We start from the raw sequence: 20,000 nt of genomic DNA, 5'->3' as shown, positions 1-20,000 counted from the left end.
CGACCACGCCCACTCTGGCACCGCCCACGGAGAGAAGCACACGCCCACAGCAGCCTTCTACGACACCGGTAAGCTTCGTTAGGAGATCATTCAATTCAACAGAACTTTAGGAATCCCCTAAGGACAACGACAAGGTCGCACAGCACAGCCAACAATACCTGACATGACTATATCCATACAGCACACCGGCTGGTGGTGATAATGACAGTCACAGTCCTATAACACCTCGCACACAAGAAAAAGCAAGTCAAATTGCTTCATAACAAGCACCGCAAAGACATGTAGATGCATCACACAACAGTAGATCATCTCCATATCATAGATAAACACACCTCCACCATCACCGTCGTCATCTTCATCATCGTCATCCTCACAGGTGAACGTGAGACCGGGTGGTTTCAGTATGTTATTGATTAGTTATCGGTCGGTTGGTGGGTTGGTTAGAGTTCGGTCCGTTGTGTTAAGATGAACCAGGGGCAGGCTGGCGGAGGTAGGAAACGGAGGACGGGCGTCCTTTTTTGATTCCATGCGTTACCGTGAGAGACTACCCGTCCTCCGATTTCTACCTCCAGCAGCCTCCCCTGGTTCTGAACCGCTCCGCAGGGTGAGAGCAGGCGTTAAGGAATGCTCTCCGGGTTTAAGTGGGTTGTTTATGGCTTTTAAATAGAGCTCAGGCGCTGGCCGGGGCTGATGTAATTGGTTGATTTGTTTTCCCCGTCTTAAAAGAAACACCTAGTGTTGATTTGATAACGTGTTCTAATTAACACCACTGGACAACAATGTTCAATGGTAAAATTGCCAAATTGAATCTACGGTTCTTTGAAGCATGAACGTCTGAGTTAATTTCGGTTTGGATGAATATCTGTATTTCAGAGGAGGCCGGTGGAGGGAGGGAAATCAAGGACGGGCTCGTCGTAACGTATGGGATGGAATGAGGAATGGCGTCGAACTCCGTATTCCATTCCATGCGTTACGATGCGCCCCGTCCTCCGATTTCTACCTCCGCCAGCCTCCCCTGGTGGATATGTACACCATGCTGTATTGTAAACAGATTCCGTCAACCTCGGTTGTGTGGCCATGAAGGACCTTGTCTCTTGTACATACATTTTGGTATTCAGGAAGTAAATGTAAATATTGTGTTCTCTTCTTTCCTTCTCCCCCCCCCCTCTCTCCCTCTGTCTCCCCCCCCCCCCCCCCCCCCCCCCCAGGCCCGACCAGAGGAGGGTAACAATGAGGTGGGGGCTACGGGACCCAGCGGAGACTTTGAGATCCAGGAGGACCGTCAGAACGAGGTGGTGCGGGGGAGGGGGGTGGACCTGGGGGCGGAGCCTGATCTGATTGGCAACAAGGTGGATCCGGGAAGTTCTGCCGCTCAGATGCCCCAGAAGAACATCCTGGAGAGGAAGGAGGTCCTGATAGGTAGGAACGCCTGTCCATCACTCTGACCGCCCTGATACACAACGGGATGGAATGTTACAGAAGAACCTTCAGATGGAATTGTTTTGTTTTGAACAGACTGTCTGTCTGTCTGTCTGTCTGTCTCTCTGTCTCTGTCTATCTCTCTGTGTCTCTCTCTGTCTGTCTGTCTGTCTGTCTGTTTGTTTGTCTGTCTGTTTGTCTGTCTGTCTCTCTCTCTGTGTGTCTCTCTCTGTCTGTCTGTCTGTCTGTGTCTCTCTCTGTCTGTCTGTCTATCTGTCTGTGTCTCTCTCTGTCCGTCTCTCTGTCTGTCTGCCTGGCCTTCAACCCAAACCACCTATAGGTTTTAGTGTACAAATCACCCCAAATACCCAACAGCTGTAAATGAACAGCTCTACACTGTGTGAAGATTAGTGAATCTGTGCCGTGCTTCGAACAAGCAGTCTTCCCTCTGAGAACAAACAGTCTTCCTCAGTATTCCACTCCTCCTTTCCCCTTCCTTCTCTCTCAGGGGAGGCTCCCCTGTTCTCTCTCTCTCTCTCTCTCTCTCTCTCTCTCTCTCTCTTTCTCTCTCTCATCCTTCCTGTCTTTTCCCTAGCTGGATCCTGTTCCTCCTACAGAGCCTCATATCCTCCTGTTCCTTCAGGAGGGACGAGGAGGGGACGCTCGGTAACACGTTACAGTCTGTTGCCCTTAAATGTATGTACATATGTACATAGTAATAACTGTTGTATTAACGTAGGAGGACATATTACTATGTAGTTACATGTATTTAAGGGCAACTTAATGCAAAGTGTTACCGGATGCTGTTTTAGAGAGAATTGGGATTTAGCTGTTCTGTCTGATCTGATTGGCTGTCTGTCTTTCCTCCAGCTATTCTGGTTGGCTGTCTGTCTCTCCTCCAGCTATTCTGATTGGCTGTCTGTCTCTCCTCTAGCTATTCTGATTTGTGGACTGCTGGCGGTGGTCTTTGCTGACTTTGTGGTTATTGGTACGGACGGGGGGAAGCAGGATTAGTGTGTCCGTGTGTTAGCCAGTGGCTAGTAGCCAAACATTAGCATAGCATATTCACTCACCGAACACTTTATTAGGAACACTATACTAATACTGGGTAGGACCTCCCTTTGCTCTCAAAACAGCCTAAATTCTTCGTGGCATTGATTCCACAAGATGTTGGAAACATTCCTGTGAGATTCTGGCCCATGATGACATGATTGCATCACGCAATTCCTGCAGATTTTTCAGGTGCGCTTTCAAGCTGTGAATCTCCCGTTCTACCACATCCCAAAGGTGTTCTATTGGATTCAGATCCGGTGACTGTGAAGGCCACTGAAGAACACTGAACTCATTGTCATGTTCATGAAACCAGTTTGAGACAACTTCTGCTTTGTGACATGGTGCATTATCATGCTGGAAGTAGCCATTAGAAGTGTGGCCATGAAGGGATGCACATGGTCAGCAACAGTACTCAAATAGGCTGTGGCATTCAAGCGATGATTGATTGGTATTAACAGGCTCAAAGTGTGCCAAGAAAACATTCCCCCCACCATTACACCACCTCCACCATGAGAAGGTATACAGGTGTTCCTAATAAAGTGTTCAGTGAGTGTATAGCATAATGATACAGGCTTGGGGTCAACTCGATTTGATATCTAAAAATCTTCTCATTCTCAACTTACGCAGAAATCCTTGAAAATAAATGTCCTATTTGAATTAGTTGAAATTGTAATTTCAGTTTACTTCCTGAAATTAAACTGAATTCACCCCAGCCCTGTGAGATAGCTAGACATGGATGGTTGTCAGTTAGATTCTTGTGCCTAGGAATGACACTGTTATTTAGTGTGTAGGCTACAAAACCTGCTTGTAAACACACCACATTATTTCTTTATGAGTCCCACAACTTTGCATAAACACGGTTCATTATCAACACACCACGTCAGGTTATCTTATTTAGGTTACTTAATGTTAGTCAGGCTCAGCTTCTGTATTTCTGCAATGTGTATCATTCTAGCATTCGCATAGCATTAGCATTCTGCATTGTGTGGCATTCTGGTGTAAGCGTTAGCTGTGTTAGCTTCGCTTTGCTTTTAAGGTATAGATACAGCGGAGTGTTTCACGCATGTCCCTCTACACAAGGACATGGAGGAGATGGCTGCTAATGGCATTTTAGTGTTTGTTGGTTGTTTTGTCTTTGTGTTTCTGTGTTTCTTTGGCTATTCCTTATAGAACAGTTGTCTTTTGACTGGCATAACTTGTAAAATGTAATGTTTGACCATGTCTCTCTCCCTCCCTCCCTCCCTCTCTCTCTCTCCTTCCCTCCCGCTCCATCCCTCCCTCCCCCTTCTCTCCCTCCCCCAGCGGTGATCGTGGGAGGCGTGGTGGGGGCGCTGTTCGCTGCCTTCCTGGTGATGCTGCTGGTCTACAGGATGAAGAAGAAGGATGAAGGCAGTTACACGCTGGAGGAGCCCAAACAGGCCACCGTCACCTACCAGAAACCTGACAAGCAGGAGGAGTTCTACGCATAACACAGAGAGACACACAGAGAGAGAGTGAGAGAGAGAGAGAGAGAGAGAGAGAGAGTGAGAGCTAGAGAGACACTCCACCCCCCTTCCTCCTCCTCCTCCTGCTATCCCTCTCTCCCACCTCCTCTCCTCCCCCCCTCCTCTTCGGTCTCATCCCTCTCTCCTCTCCTCCATGGTAGTCCTTCTTGAGAGCGAGTGCCTGTCTCTCCACGGACTCAGAACTTTCTTTTTCGAGAAAAAAAAACAAAAAAAAAGAAAATACAAAAAGTATAAGCTGAAAAAAATAACCATAAACACATTACAGTACACAAAAAATGTTTTTTCAAGTAAATGTTGTTATTAATATTATACGGATTATTGTTCTGATGATGTAATAATATGATTATTTTGTAAAAACACAAGCTCTTAACCTGTGTTTTAGCACATATTCCTCTTCTGTTCTCTGGAGCGAATGAACACTGGGGTTAGCTGAGAGGGGGGGGGGGGAGTGAAAGAGGGAGAGAAAGACAAAGGGAGGGTAAGGGAGGAGGTTGAAGATTACGCCCGACACTCAAACAGGGATCTGGTTGGCCACACAGACACTGGGGTCAAAGGTGAGAGGAACGGTCTCTTTGTGCCTTCCATCTCTCTGGTGCTCACACACACACACACAGACAGACACAGACACACACACACACACACAGACAGACACACACACACACACACAGACACACACTCCTAGCCCCTCTGTCTGTGCTCGGCCAATTGGACCAGGGAACTCACAACATTCCCTCAACATTCCCTCAACCCTCACACAACTCAACTCTCTGACAACCTCAGGAGAACGTTGTGGCAACATTCGCTCGTAGCTAGCGAGGGATGCTAGTGCTAACACAGAGCTAGCGGCCTGTCTGCTCCTCTAAGTTGTACAAAGATGATTAGTTCTGGATAGTAATAATAATCAATAATATATCAATGTTCCGGGCTCGATGGTGAATAATAATTATAATAATAATAATAATACTTCAGACGGGAGGATGTGTATTTAGCAGTTTTAAAAGTTTATATGTAAATATGAGCATTTCCTTTTCTCTCATACGTTAACCATCCATCCGCATGACCACGAAGAGTTTCTATCCATCACACACACACACCACTCACCCAGATGAGCTGTGCTCTCGTCAACACACACACACACACACACACACACACACACATACACACACACACATACACACATACACACACATACATACACGCACAGGCGTGAGCGCACAGACGTGCACACACACACACACACACACGTGTGCACACGCGCACACACACGCACGCACGCACACACGTGCACACACGCACGCACACACACACACACGCACGCACACAAACAAAGACATATCACTTGCAGAACATATCACACACTCGACACATATCAGAAAAACCTTCACCATCACCATCGTCATCTTCATCATCGTCATCCTCACAGGTGAAAGTGAGACCGGGTGGTTTCAGTATGTTATTGATTAGTTATCGGTCGGTTGCTGGTTGGTTAGAGTTTGGTCCATTGTGTAAAAGCACAAAACCGTGTTTCATCCAATCCCCTTGCATGCTCTCTTTGTTTCCGTTCCTCCATTGGCTGTCTGTTTGGGGAAGGGGAAGGGGGAGGGTCTTTGGAACTGTGAGGGAGGGGCTAAAGGACGACGTGCTCCAGGCGGAAGTTGCCCGTGTGAAGCACTGATCTAGAATCAGCTTCCTCTCCCCAGGTCACCTGAAACACACAGGGGGTGAAAACATCTAACTGACCTCTGATCAGTGTGTGTGTGGGGGGGGGCAACTTTCTCCTACTCTGAAAGGGTGCTCTCTCAGGCTCTGAGGAGGGGGGTGGGTGGGGGGTGGGGGGGGGGGGGGGTGTCAGGAGGCAGGGGGCTGTGCTTCTATCTAAGATTGTAACAATAACCACACCAGTACGACTGGACTAGTAGCTTCTATTATACTCAGTACTGTAGAACAACTGCATGGGAGTCAAACCATACTAGTCTGTGTGTGTGTGTGTGTGTGTGTGTGTGTGTGTGTGTGTGTGTGTGTGTGTGTGTGACTGAGGGGTGTGTTTTGGGTGGAATGTACTGTGGGTAGGTGTGTATTTACCTGCTCCAGCAGTTCTGACGCTCTTCCATAGTCAGGTAGTCACACCGGTCCCCTTCACCTGAGTGTGTGTGTACTTCAATTGTCCCCCTGTGTGTGTGTGTGTGTGTGTGTGTGTGTGTGTGTGTGTATGCACCTCACCTGTCCCTTCCACCTGTAATGTGTGTGTGTCTGCGCGTGTGTGTGTGTGTGTGTGTGTGTGTGCGTGTGTGTGTGTGTGTGTATCTCACCAGGTGTTCTCTATTTTAGGCAGTGGACACCTCACTTTTTTCACATGGGACTCTTGTGTAGACTCACTGGTGTGTCCGTCCGTCTGTCTGTCTGTCTGTGTCTGTAGTTGTCTGTAGTGTCTGTGTTCACTGGTGAATGTGGGACTGTGTGTCCCTCACAGTGGCTCTCACACACTGACTTGTGTCTCTCACTGACTGTCTGTCTGTCTGTCTGTCTCAGTCTTTGGTCTGGAGCAGGACTGGCTGACGGACGGACGGACGGACGGACTCCACTCTACTTTTCTCACAGACAGGAATGATCTGAATACTGTCTTTTCTAAAGTTACCTTCCAACTGAAAACATGTGTGTTTGTTTGTATCCATATAAGCCTGCATAGCCAAATAAGAGAGGTGTGTGCGCATGCGTGTGTGTGTGTGAGAGAGAGAGAGTGTGTGTGTGTGTGTGAGAGAGAGCGAGAGAGCGTGTGTGTGTGTGTGTGTGTGTGTTTGTGTTGAGCCCTATGGAGGCCACACTACTCTGTGTTTGCTGTTACCCATCCTGTTTTTATACATTTGCATTTTTTAAGGCTGAGTTTCTGTCATTGGCTGAGTGAGCGAGAGGAGGCGGACCCTCCACGCCACGGCACTGTCACTAATCTGCCACTCTGTTCCAAATAAAATACCTGATTGGGTAACTCTGTATTCTCTGTGTTTTCATTGGCTGGGACACACTCACGCACACACACACACACACACACACACACGATGAGTGCTCAGAATATTGCAGATAGAATTCTACAATATCATATAGATTGCTTCATACATCATAATTGTCGAGGTCCAGAAAAAGGAGAAGAAATGTTCAAATATTGAAGCTTTTATTAAACAGAATCGATTCCGGAGTCCAAACTTTCTCAGACGCAGCCGGAAGCCATAACTAATTATTTCAGAGCAGAACACTTTATATTGCTTTACTGACTTTGACCTTGGTGCAAACCATCTGTTGTTTTGGGTGATAGGCACAGGTTCGGTGTATGTTTAGAGGAAAACAAGACCGTGTTCGGAAGCCGTTTGGGGATTGACTCATAACCCAGAGAAATGTTTATAGGAGACCAAAGGCACAGAGGGGTTACAGTTTATTCTTAACAATATAGCACCTCTAACAACGCCACACACGATCCCCCCCAACACCAGACCACCCCCTCTGGAGGGATGGGGAGAGTCCTGCCTGACCCGGGACCTGGACCTGGACCCCACACACATGGTGGAGGCTGGTGGAGGCACACGTGTTTGAAACCCTTCCTCATTCCGTTCCATGCATTACAATGAGCCCCGTCCTCCGATTTCTCCCTCCACCAGCCTCCCCTGGTGGGGGCCTGGGGAGGGGAGAAAGTAAGGCCTAAGGACCTTTCTGACCAGCATCCCATTGACAGCCAGAGGAGATCAAAACCACAAACTGACCCTCACCTTAACCCTTACCCTAACCTTCTGACCCTAACCCCAACCAAACCTTTCAACCTAACCTTAACCCTAACCCTTTTGACCCTAAGCCTTACCGTGACAACATTTTTAAAAATTCCGAAATTCAACATCGGTATGCAGGTCAGTCATGACCTCTTAGTTTTGTCCCATACAAATACACTGCAAACACTATGGGGCCAGGCTGGGCTGGGTTGGGCCATGGATCATGGGAAGGCAGGGATAGGAGGATTGGGTTTAGGAGAGAGATCCAGGCTAAGAGGCTAAGCAGAGGCTAGGCCAGGATCATGGGCTGGATAGGGCTATGGATCCTGCCACACATACAAGATGAGCCAAGTAGATGGATCATTGTGTGATGTTATGCTGTGTTACCTTGCGCCCTCTGCTGTTAAGAAAAGGTAGGACACTCTAGTCACTCCTGCCATAGCAATCATCTTATCTATTTTCAGAAAATGGTGTGTGTGTGTGTGTGTGTGTGTGTGTGTGTGTGTGTGTGTGTGTGAAAGAGAGAGAGACAGAGAGAGAGAGGAATGTGAATATGGGCTACAGAACATAAAATCTTAACTGAAAGGATTATATTTAACTCAATGGGAAGCCCAACTGAGCTGTGTGTGGTTGTACTAGTGAATGGAGAATAAGCACTGCGCTCTCTGGTGGATGATGTGTGCAACTACAGCAGCAGTAGATTCACCGTTACTGATTCAGTTCACCGATTCTATTACTTTTGTGTTAAGTTCATCAAATATATCCCCAGTCAGTAGCAGCCTAGGCCTAGCAGGGGAGGCTGGTGGAGGTACGAATCGGACGACGGGCTCATTGTAATGCATGGAACAGAATTCCATGCATTACAATGAGCCTGTCCTCTGATTTCTATCTCCACCAGCCTCCCCTGAAAAAACTCCGATAGCTCAAACTCAAATGTTATGTAAGGGTTGTTATAAAAGACACATAGGGCTTTATTTTCAGTACTCCCCTGACGCCTAGCTACATTTACATCTACATTTATGACATTTAGCAGACGCCTTTATCCAAAGCGACTTACAACAAAAACGTTTGACTAAGTAAGTGAATCATCTGTCCATCAGTCATCATAAGAAAAATTAATTCATGCTCGCACCAGGGGCTATTGGCAGTCACAATGGTAGAAGAAAGGACGATTTTATTTATTTTTTCAATGTATTTACAGGAGAGAAACTTGTACAGGGGGGTAGTGGGGATGAAGAGGTCTTTAGGAGGGACCATTAAGATGTAGCCTGAAGAGATGGGTCTTCAATCTACGGCGGAAGATTGGTAGTGACTCTGCAGTCATGACAGCAGTGGGAAGCTCGTTCCACCAGCGGGGCGCCAGGACAGTGAAAAGCCGTGACCGAATAGTGCGGCTGATGCATCCACGTAGAGGCGGCGGTGCCAGGTGGCCAGCCGAGATGGAAGAGCGGAGTGATCGGGCAGGGGTTTGGGGGCTGACCATTGCCTGCAAGTAGGGAGGGGCTGTTCCCTTTGCTGCCCGGTAGGCGAGCACCAGGGTCTTGAATCAGAGGACAGCGATCCTCTCCACGTCACCTGGTAAGAGCGATCGGCCAGGTAGGATACAAACCAGGAGAGTGCAGAGCCAGAGATGCCCAGTTCTGAGAAGGTGGGGAGAAGGATCGGGTGGTTGACTGTGTCAAATGCAGCAGACAGGTGCAGAAGAATGAGAACAGAGGAGAGGGAGGAAGCTGAGTGGAGGGCCTCCGTGACAGCAAGGAGAGCAGTCTCAGTAGAGTGCCCAGCCTTAAAGCCTGATTGGTGAGGGTCAAGGAGGTTGTTCTGAAGGAGGTAGTGAGACAGTTGGTTGGAGACAGCACGTTCAAGGGTTTTAGATAAGAAGGAGAGAAGGGATACCGGTCTGTAGTTATGGACAGCAGATGGGTCAAGAGTTGGTTACTTGAGCAGAAGCTTGACTCTGGCTGTCTTAAAGGCAGCTGGGACCGATCCTGTGGATAGAGAGGAATTGATTATGGTGGTAAGGAACGGAAGGAGGTCTTTGGAGATGGATTGAAGAAAGCGGGAGGGGATGGAATCAAGAGGGCAGGTGGTTGCCCGCTTGGATGTGACCAGTTTTAGAATATCATCAGGGGAGAGGGGGGTAAAAGCTGATAAACCAGAGACCAAGCGTAGCACAGTGGGTTTGGGAGGAGAGGGAGCAGTGTTGGTGAGAGGTAGAGAGAAAGAGCTGCTAATGTCATCGTTATAGCTATTTTAACCACACCAACCAGCTCTCTGAAACTCCCTGGACATTGGACACTCTATGAAATGTAATATGCTGACCACTGCAGTGTTGACCATGTAGCAGAGGTGATTTGGAAACCGGGTCTCAGGATGAGGTAGCCCTGCCTGAGACATGTCAATTCAAGTGTCACCATTGGACCTTGAGGATGTCCTCTTGGGTCTTCCACGTTCGAGACCCCGGTTTGAAGCCTCCCCATCACACCCATCTTATTTACATTATATAACAACAACAACAACTAATAATAATCAAGGAGCTGGGGCAGTTGATAAAGCCTGCAGATTAAAAAAAAAAATATTATAGAGAAAATATTATACATGTGGGTGGGCTGTCTGAAACAAACATCAACATCATACGATCATAAACAACTTAATTTCTAGTTCAATCATCCTGTGGAGACACACTTCATGACGGCGTTGTTGATACAGCTATCAGACGAATCTTCCCTCTCGGTACTGATCGGTTCCAGCGTTCGGATCACAGGAGTCGATTGGATGATTCATGAAATTCATTGGTTAGAGCTCAGGTGGAAAACTTGACTCCCACGTCATCTCCTCTACAACGAGCCAAATTGTCAATCAACTTTATCACTTTGAATCACAGAACTCGGTCGTATCAGTTCCTTAACTAGTGTGGCCTAATTGGTCTAATCTATTGCTTGTTTAGTGCTTTGATACATTAGTGTGATTCCATATGGATGAACCGCGCGAGTCAGCGGACGATTTTGGTAAGCATCAACTTAACGAATTGTTTTTAATTGTTACATTGTTTTATTGCTCGTAGAAAGCCGCAATTACTTGGGTCAATTTGACTTAATTGATTGACTGCCATAGTCGTTATGCCCCAGGGGAACTTGTTGTTAAAATGACACGTTTTATGCACAAGTGACTTTTTGTCCACAATAGTGCGTGAGACTTAAAAACATTTTAACTATAGACTAGGACGTTGTGTGTGTGTATAGGTCCACGTGTTGGTAGTTTGTAGCTAGCTAGTGTAGCCAGGTTAATTACCGGTCAGGTGTGGAGGAACACCTGGTCTAATAATTACAGGTCAACGGAGCCACTCTGTTACAGCAGAGACGTCTGCATGGCCTCCATTAGGATGTTGTTGAGGTTAGGAAAATGTGTGTGGGGGGTGTTTTATATTGTCTACCAATACACCAATATCTTTTGAATACCTATTTTATTTTATTTATCCTTGTGTATGTATACAGGGTAAAGCAGCTTGAGACCAGGGTAACTTTTTTCAAGTGTGCCCTGATTCTAAAATCTAAACCCATCACTATTTACATTCCATTCAATTGACAATACACACAATTTACATACAGTTTTTACAGACGACAACCATTCATTAACAACAACAACCAACCTCCACCAAAAAATGTGGCAATCAAGTTTCTGAAATGGCCCAGTGACACTAAGGCATGGAGTCTCTGTGTATCCTGCAAGTCATTCCATGGCCTAGGAGCACAGTAACTAAAGGCAGTTCTATCCAGCTCAGAGGAGACGCGTAGGACCTCAAGGACTAACCAATCTTGAGATCGCATCTGATAAATGCTGGATCTCCAGATAGTAAGTGAAGTAAGATAGCATGGGAGTTTATGGATTATAGCTTTATATAGATACAGAGACCAGTGGTGGGTCCTTCTAGCAGTTAGGGACGGCCACCACACTGCCTGATATAAAAGACAGTGACGAGTAAGAAAACTAAAAAAGAGAACAAATCCTTCCATCCTCTCTTCTTCAAAGTGAAGAGTATTCAAACAGCTGTGGGCTTCCCAAGGCTACACACACACACACACACACACTGGAATGTGCCCTTTAATGATTTTCTTTGTCTTTTTCTTGAATAACAGTCACAAAATTAATTGTACAATTATCATGGTTCCCCTCAATACTCACGACAATAATTTAAAAATTATTTGTCGCCATTTCACACTTTTTTTTTCCTCTGTCTGTGTAGCGCACCTGCCATACTATGTCACTCTGTCACTCTATGTCACTATGTCACTCTGTCACTCTGTCATTCTGTCACTCTGTCACTCTGTCATTGTATGCAGACTGTCCAAGTCTCCTGTGTGAGGAAGAGGATCTGAAGCATGAAGATGAGCGTTACCATGGGGACGACACAGGAGAGGAGGAGGAGGAGGAGGAAGAAGAAGAAGAGGAGGAGGACAGAGAGGGAGAAGTGTCAGAGAGAGAGGAGGACGAGGAAGAGGGAGGAGTAACAGAGAGAGAGGAGGAAGGAGTGAAAGACGGGGGAGTGATAGAGGGAGAGGAAGATGAGGAGGAGGAGGAGGTGGAATATTATTATGGAGAGATGGAAGATGAAGAGGGAAAAGAGGAAAAGAGAAGCTGGAGTAAGTCGGCCAGGGTCAGTCCAGAGAAGGATGGAGATTTGGTGGAGAGCGAGGGAGAGGAGATGGGGGAGGGGGAACAGTGGGATGAGAGGGCTGTAGGCACAGCGCAAAAAGAGGAGGAGGCGAGGGATTTAGAGGAAAAGGAGGAAGAACAGATGGAGAGTAGAGCAGAGAGTGATGAGGAGGAGATGGAGGTGAAAGAGACGGCAGAGGAGGAGGGAATAGAAGAAGAAGAAGACCCACCACCAATGATGACCTCGGAGGTGGGCGTGGCTCAGACGAAGCCCCCCGTTGGCATGGCGACGACCTACGACCTGTCTGACTCTGGTTACCTGAGCTCTGGGTCGGGGTTCTACTGCCCCTCTGACCCCCTCCTCTGCCCTCTCCTGCCCCAGCCCGGACCCTCTCAGCCCTGCGGGGTGAAACGCCCTCCTAGCCCCCTCCTCTCTGACAGCCTCCCCCCTCCACCCCCCCAGCCCATCCAGGTGAGAGAGGAGAGGCTCAGGGGAGGCTGGCGGAGGTAGAAATCGGAGGACGGGGGCTCATTGTAATGCATGGAACGGAATACAGACAGTTTGATCCCGTTCCTCATTCGATTCTGTGCATTACAATAAGCCCCGTCCTCCGATTTCTACCTCCACCAGCCTCATCTGTTGTACATGACATTTCTGTGTTGGTCACTAGTCCTAGTGTATGAAAATGAACAGTAACACCAATGACAACACAGACCATCTCTCTCTCTCTCTCTCTCTCTCTCCCTCTCCCCCCCCGCAGGTGAAGGTGACTCGGGTGTACTCCACCCGCCGCTCCATTCGCTACAGCGCCAGGGGGAGGGGCCACGTGCTGCCCTTCCCTGCGTTGCCGGGGGTAACCATGGGAGACCCCTCGGACCCCTCGTTCATTCCCAAGAAGAAACCACGCACACTCTACAGCTCTGGTGAGAGAGAGAGAGAGAGAGAGAGAGAGAGAGAGAGAGAGAGAGAGAGAGAGAGAGAGAGAGAGAGAGAGAGAGAGAGAGAGAGAGAGAGAGAGAGAGAGAGAGAGAGAGAGAGAATGTATGTATGTGAAGATGTGCTGTATCAACAATTGAAAGTGTGTGTGTGTGTGTAGACCAACTGGAGCAGTTGGAGTGTATGTTTCGAGATGACCACTACCCAGACGGAGAGAAGAGGAAGGAGATTGCGGTGACCGTGGGTGTGACGCCCCAGAGGATCATGGTTAATACGGCCACAGCCTTCTCTCTCTCTTATTGATGGATCACATTTTCTATTCATTTGAATTATTGAGAACAAATTATATTTTGTGACAACGATATGAATGATATGAACAGCTGTAAAGCAATCATGCTAAATCAGTCTGTCTAAAATGTTCAAATGGCTTCTCGCTCTCTCCATCTCCCCCTCTCCCCCCCCCCCCCTCTCTCTCTCTCTCAGGTGTGGTTCCAGAACCGGAGGGCCAAGTGGAGGAAGGTGGAGCGGTCCTCCCAGAGGACCGAGACTAGACAGCACCACGGGGGCCACGGTAGCCCGGGCCACACCCGGCCCCACCTCGCCCCCCTGGCCCCCAAAGCCCCCCACGCCAGGTCAGCCTCCAATCGCTCCAGCACCAGGGGGAGGCCGGTGGAGGTAGGAATCGGAGGACGGGGCTCATTGTAAACGCGTGGAACGGATTGAGGAACGGTATCAAACACAGACATTCAGTTCCGTGCGTTTACAATGAGCCCTCCGTCCTCTGATTTCCACCTCCACCGGCCTCCCCCTGGTGCTGGGACTAGGATCAGGTCTCCCATCTGTCCATATCATGGTGTTCTTTATGATCTACAAGGTCAAACTGATCTGAGATCAGCGTCGTCACTCCTACTCTGAGACGCTGTATGAATACCCAGGTGTGACTCTTTAGCCTTCTCTCTCTCTCTCTCTCTCTCTCTCTCTCTCTCTCTTTAGGGGAGCTCCTCCTCTCCCCCCTCCCCCCGGACCCTCCCTGCCCCCCCCACCCTGCCAAACACTACCCTCCTACAGCGCCTTGCTAGCCAGCCTCTCCAGCCCTGCAGGTACCACACTCACACACACACACACATTCACACGCACGCATGCACACGCACACACACACACACACACACACACACACACACACACAGTCACTCATGCATGCATGCACGCGTGCCCACATACACACACACTCAAAGGCATGCACACATTTACACACACACACAGTCACGCACGCACGCACGCACACACACACACACACACACACACACACACACACATCCTCCTTCATGCTGTGCCCCAATATTTTGTTTCTAATGTTTGTTACTGTCGCATTGACTGTGTAAATGTGTGTGTTTTAGGGTTCAGAGGTATCACGGTAACACAGTAACACGGTAACCCGCAGGGTTTGAAAAACACCTCCGGTGTTCCTTTCAATAGTTGTCATATTTCTGCTGCCAGAGAGCAGCTTGTCAATTCACAGAGTCACAGTGTCACAGTGTCACAGCACAGCTGCCAGTGTGTGGGGTGTTGCATATGACCTCTAACTATATATATATATATATATATATATATATATATCATATATCACATCATATATATATATATATCAATTAAAAGATGGCTAGAGTCAAAAACTTTTTTTTAAAAACAAATGTGGGGTTCAGACCCAAAGATAAAGGAGAGCTGTCAGATTTGGACAAGGTTATTTGCAAGATTTATGTGAGCTGGTCGCGGAAATCCTACCCCTCTGCATTTTTAATCACCTCCCCGGAAAAATCTAACAGTTTTAAACTAGCCTCGTTCCATAGACTATTACCTTCAGCTGACACTCACTTATAAATAGACAAAATAGAAAAATGCAATGACGCAAAAGCATCCATTTGAATCGGGGAGCCAGTAGATCTTTTATTATTTATTGTGTCTATACCTTGTTCTTGAACCTACGATATGAATGATCTTTCCACCGTACGCAAGTCTCAATGTAGCACAGCAGCAATCACGCATGAAAGAATGGAGAAATGATTTGACAAAGTAGTGCTGACCACATGACACAGATAAGTGCTGCCACCCAGTGGTAGACAGACGCTATAGCAGTCACCACATAAATAATTCACCTTTTAGATTAAATAGAGTAAAAGACTGCTCCCGCCAGCCCCCTGTGACATTATTATTTATTTACCGCGGTAATACCGTAATACTTGACGACGGTCTAAAAGTGTGAACAAATTATACCACCCAAATCTAGTGTGTTTTCCCCCCCCACACGACCACCCAGGTAGACCTGGGGGAGGGGGAGGAGGAGGAGGAGGAGGAGGAGGTGGAGGAGGAGATGGGGGGCATCAGCCAGGGCCCCAGGTGGGGTCGTTGGAGTACCTCCCCTCCCTATGGATGAGCCCACCCCCTCTACGGCGAGCCACCCTGCCCCTTCTTGCAGGCTTCAACCTCCCCAACCCGGCCACCCCCCTGGTGAACCCCATCCCCATCCTCACCCCACCCACCTTCCTGGACATGATGGACAGCAGCTCCTCCCTCCCCCACCCTGACCCCCCTGGCCGGGACACCCAGGGCCTTGGCCTGCAGACAGACACTGGGTAAGTACAGCTCGTCAAAGGAGACATGACATAGGATGATAAAGGTTGAGTAGGAGGGCTCATATGGGTCACATTGCCACACTGCATAGCAGTGACGTTAGGAGACATACCAGGATGGGGGTTCATAGGAAATATGAACATAAGATGACATGGCCACATGTTTCCCCTCAGCTCCCTGTTTGACTACGTCGAGGCCCTGGGCTCCTCAGGCAAGCTCGACTATCTCTCTTCCGGCCACCAGGGCGGTGCTGTCTCCTACCAGCTCCAGACCTCCTATCCCAGCCAGCCCCCGCCCCCGCCCCTGCCCCTGGCCCTGCCCCCGCCCCCGCCCCAGGCCTCTCTCCCCCGCATGGCCTACCTCACCCCCTCCACCTACCTCAACTCCAACCCACCCGACTCTAACCCCGCCTCCTACATGACCTTTGGTCCGGGGGGAGGGGCCGGGGTTGTGACCTACACTGCGGGAGGCCACGCCTACTTCCAGTCTCAGAACGGGGGTCAGATCCTGCTGCAGTCCGGTCTCCATGGTGAGTTGCAGGGGGTACAGATGGGATGGAGGGAGGGAGATGTTCAACTCTGGTCCAAGAGGTGCAGGCTTTAGCTACAGCCCAGCTCTCACACACCTGATACAACTGATCAGGGGTTCCATGAGTAGTTGATGAGTTAGCTAGTAGTGGTTGGCTATTGTTAACAAGTAACTGGTTAGCTAGAGTTAGCTAGTAGCTGGTTAGTTTGAGATATCTAGTAGCTGGTTGGCTAGAGTTAGCTAGTAGCTGGTTAGCTAGTACCTGGTTAGCTAGAGTTAGCTAGTAGCTGGTTAGCTAGTAGCTGGTTAGCTAGAGTTAGCTAGTAGCTGGTTAGCTAGACTTAGCTAGTAATTGATTCATCAGCCTTATTCAATTGTTAGGAACACGATTCCTCGCGTCCTCTCCTCCGTCCTCCACTCGCGTCCTACTGAAGGAGGAGAAGATCTAGGTTCCTTCCCTTACATATTGTCCCCCAATGCTTTTTGTATATATATAATTACCGTGTGTGTGTGTGTGTGTGTGTGTGTGTCTCTCTATCTGTCCAGGACCAGGTGGTATCACAACGTACCAGACCTACCCGTGGGGTGACATGTACGGCCAGCAGAGTCTGTTCCAGCGCTCCCAGTGTCCCCAGTACACCAGCGCAATGGGAGGAGGCCGAGACCACCAAACCTCCTCCTCTTCCTCTTCCTACCCCCCCTCAGCCATGATGCCCCCTTCATTCTACCCCCGGGGGGGCCACGGCGTGCCCTCGCACACGTACACACACGACCAGAGACCCACACACACCCAGACGCACACCCCAGTCTCGGTCCTGCCCCCCGTGTCCACCCTGCGACCCCCCCACTCCAGAGGAGAGGGCAGCGCCCAGCCCAAACCCTCCACCCCTCCTTCCACACCGGCCTCCCCAGACCCCCCCTGCGTGAAGGCTGAGTACGAGAGCCCCAAGGAGATACACAGCCATTTCCACTGTGACTTCTCCCCCATAAACTTCTGAGTGTGTGTGTGTGTGTGTGTGTGTGTGTGTGTGTGTGTGTGTGCGCGCGGGTTATCGCTGTTCCATATGTTTGTCTGTGTAAGTATCTGCGAGTGTGTTATGTGTGTGTTGCGTTCAATAAAGCCTCTATGCAGCAGTTGTCTGCAGTGTGTAACTATGGTCCTGTCCTTCCATTTCCAAGCCCAGTCTGGCCATGTACACAGTTCATCAGAGGTCTTCTATGTGATTTGAAGTACTCAGATTGACCCACCAGAGAGTGCCATTTCCCCAACCTCTCTCTCTCTCTCTCTCTCTCTCTCTTTTCTCTCTCCTCTCCCCACCTCGACCCACACACACCCCCTCCCCCCACTGCTCCAGAGTCCCACACACACCCCAAGGGGAGTGTTAGGGAGGGGGCTGGGTGGTGGTGGGGAGGGGGGGTGTTAGGTAGGGGGCTGAGTTGGGGGGGGTGTTAGGGAGGGGGCTGGGTTCGGGGAGGGGGGTGTTAGGGAGGGGGCTGGGTTGGGGGGGGTGTAGGGAGGGGGCTGGGTGGGGTGGGTTAGGACTGAAGGAGTAGGTAGGTGATGGAGGGGGATGGATGAGATGGCCAAGGAAGAGGAGATGGAGTGGGGGATGACGGGGTTAGGTAAAAGAGGGGTGGTACTGAGGGAAAAGGGGTGTGTTCGTCTTGGGATGAGGGCGGAGTGAGGGATGAGATGAAAGGCGTACTGGTATGGATAAGTGGGAGGAGAGGAGGATGAGAGAGTGGTGCGTTGGTCGATGTGGGAGGGAGGAGAGGAGGAGGGGAGTGGTGTGTGTGTGTGCGTCTAGGTAGGAGGAGAGGAGGATGAGGGACTTGTGTAGGTGGGAGAGAGGAGAGGGGTGAGGGAGGGGTGTGGGACGGTGGTAGGAGGAGAGGAGAGGGGGGGTGAGGGAGGGGTGTGGGACGGTGGTAGGAGGAGAGGGGTGAGGGAGGGGTGTGAGACGGTGGTAGGAGGAGAGGAGAGGGGGGTGTGGGACGGTGGTAGGAGGAGAGGGGTGAGGGAGGGGTGTGAGACGGTGGTAGGAGGAGAGGAGAGGGGGGTGAGGGAGGGGTGTGGGACGGTGGTAGGAGGAGAGGAGAGGGGGGTGAGGGAGGGGTGTGGGACGGTGGTAGGAGGAGAGGAGAGGGGGGTGAGGGAGGGGTGTGGGACGGTGGTAGGAGGAGAGGGGTGAGGGAGGGGTGTGGGACGGTGGTAGGAGGAGAGGAGAGGGGGGGTGAGGGAGGGGTGTGTGTGGAGCTGGTGTGAACAGAGACGTTGGTTATGTAACGGCTGTATTTGGGTGTTTTAATGAACCCTTCTCTTCCTGCTCACTGGCTACCAAGCTGTTAATGTTGGCAAGCGAGGCAGGCACTATAAACACACACACACACACACACACACACACACACACACACACACACACACACACTCACTCAGTAACAGTGCATAAAGTCCAAAAACTCTCCCTCTCTCTCGCACACGCACACACACATACTCATTTACAGTGTAGAAAGTCCAAGTCCAACTTTCCCTCTTTCACTCACACACACACACACACACACACACACACACACACACACACACACTCATTTACAGTGCGGAAAGTACATAACTCTCCCTCTCTCTCACACACACACTCGTCCATTCCAGCAGCAGAGGCCCAGGGAGCTCAACAGGAGCTGTATTCACTCTCAGCCCAGTCATAACAGCCCTCACAGTCATAACAGCTTCTGAGTGTGTGTGTGTGTGTGTGTGTGTGTGTGTGTGTGTCTGTGGGAGTGGGTGGGTGTGGGTGTGTGTGAGTGTGAGAGTGAGTATCTGTTTCTCTTTCTGAGTGAAAAAATGTGTGTAATCAGTGTGTGTGTGTGTGTGTGTGTGTGTGTGTGTCTATGTCTATGTCTATGATTGAGGAGGGTTTCATGTCAGTTTAGGTTTGTGATTAATTTTTCCAGGATTTCCCCGGAGTGAACAGAGAGTGCTCAGAGAACAGCTGGAAGGGAGTGTGCATGTGTGTGTGCATGTGCATGTGTGTGTGTGTGTGTGTGTGTGTGTGTGTGTGTGTGTGTGTGTGTGTGTGGGTATGGGATGCCTTAGTCCTCCCTGTCCCGCCATGTCAATATTTGTTCTGTATCCTGAGATGTGAAAAAAGGGAACTTGTTTCAATATTTATGGATGTGGTCAAACACGAAATCCTCGCAATCTTTCCAAACCCACCGACTACACACACACACACACACACACACACACACACACACATTCCTACCCTCCATACCTCCATCCAACATGCATACTCTGAGAAAAAAACAGCTAATGAAGAAAGCTTTCATTGCTTAGATACAGTCAGGCTGCTGTGTGTGTGCGTGCAAGAGAGGCTACAGTGTGTTTGTGTGTTTGTGTGTGTGTGTGTACTGCTTATCTGTTCAACTATGTGTAATAACTGTAGACCAAGGCAGAGGACTCAATTGCACAACTCGGGACAAAAGCTTAATCGAAAAGAATAATCCTTTAATTCCAGAAATAGAGTT

General features: G+C 49.3%; 2 protein-coding genes across 2 annotated transcripts in view; one reads left to right on the top strand and one right to left on the bottom strand.

Annotated features, from left to right (window-relative positions):
- sdc3 (syndecan 3) overlaps positions 1-4,225 on the top strand; it is a 27,528-nt gene extending 23,303 nt beyond the window's left edge. Inside the window, exons 3-5 of the mRNA XM_083685286.1 lie at positions 1-68; positions 1,209-1,419; positions 3,775-4,225. The exon at positions 1-68 is cut by the window's left edge and continues 690 nt beyond it. Coding sequence (XP_083541412.1) covers positions 1-68; positions 1,209-1,419; positions 3,775-3,941 — 446 coding nt within the window. The 3' untranslated portion in view covers positions 3,942-4,225. The remainder of the gene's footprint in view (positions 69-1,208; positions 1,420-3,774) is intronic.
- zcchc17 (zinc finger, CCHC domain containing 17) overlaps positions 1-20,000 on the bottom strand; it is a 173,666-nt gene that overhangs the window by 62,582 nt on the left and 91,084 nt on the right. The window lies entirely within an intron of this gene.

This window comes from Argentina silus (assembly GCF_951799395.1).
Source record: "Argentina silus genome assembly, chromosome: 14".
Lineage (NCBI taxonomy): Eukaryota > Metazoa > Chordata > Actinopteri > Argentiniformes > Argentinidae > Argentina > Argentina silus.
The sequence above is the reverse complement of the archived record's forward strand: the minus strand, read 5'-3'. Positions and strand labels throughout refer to the sequence as shown.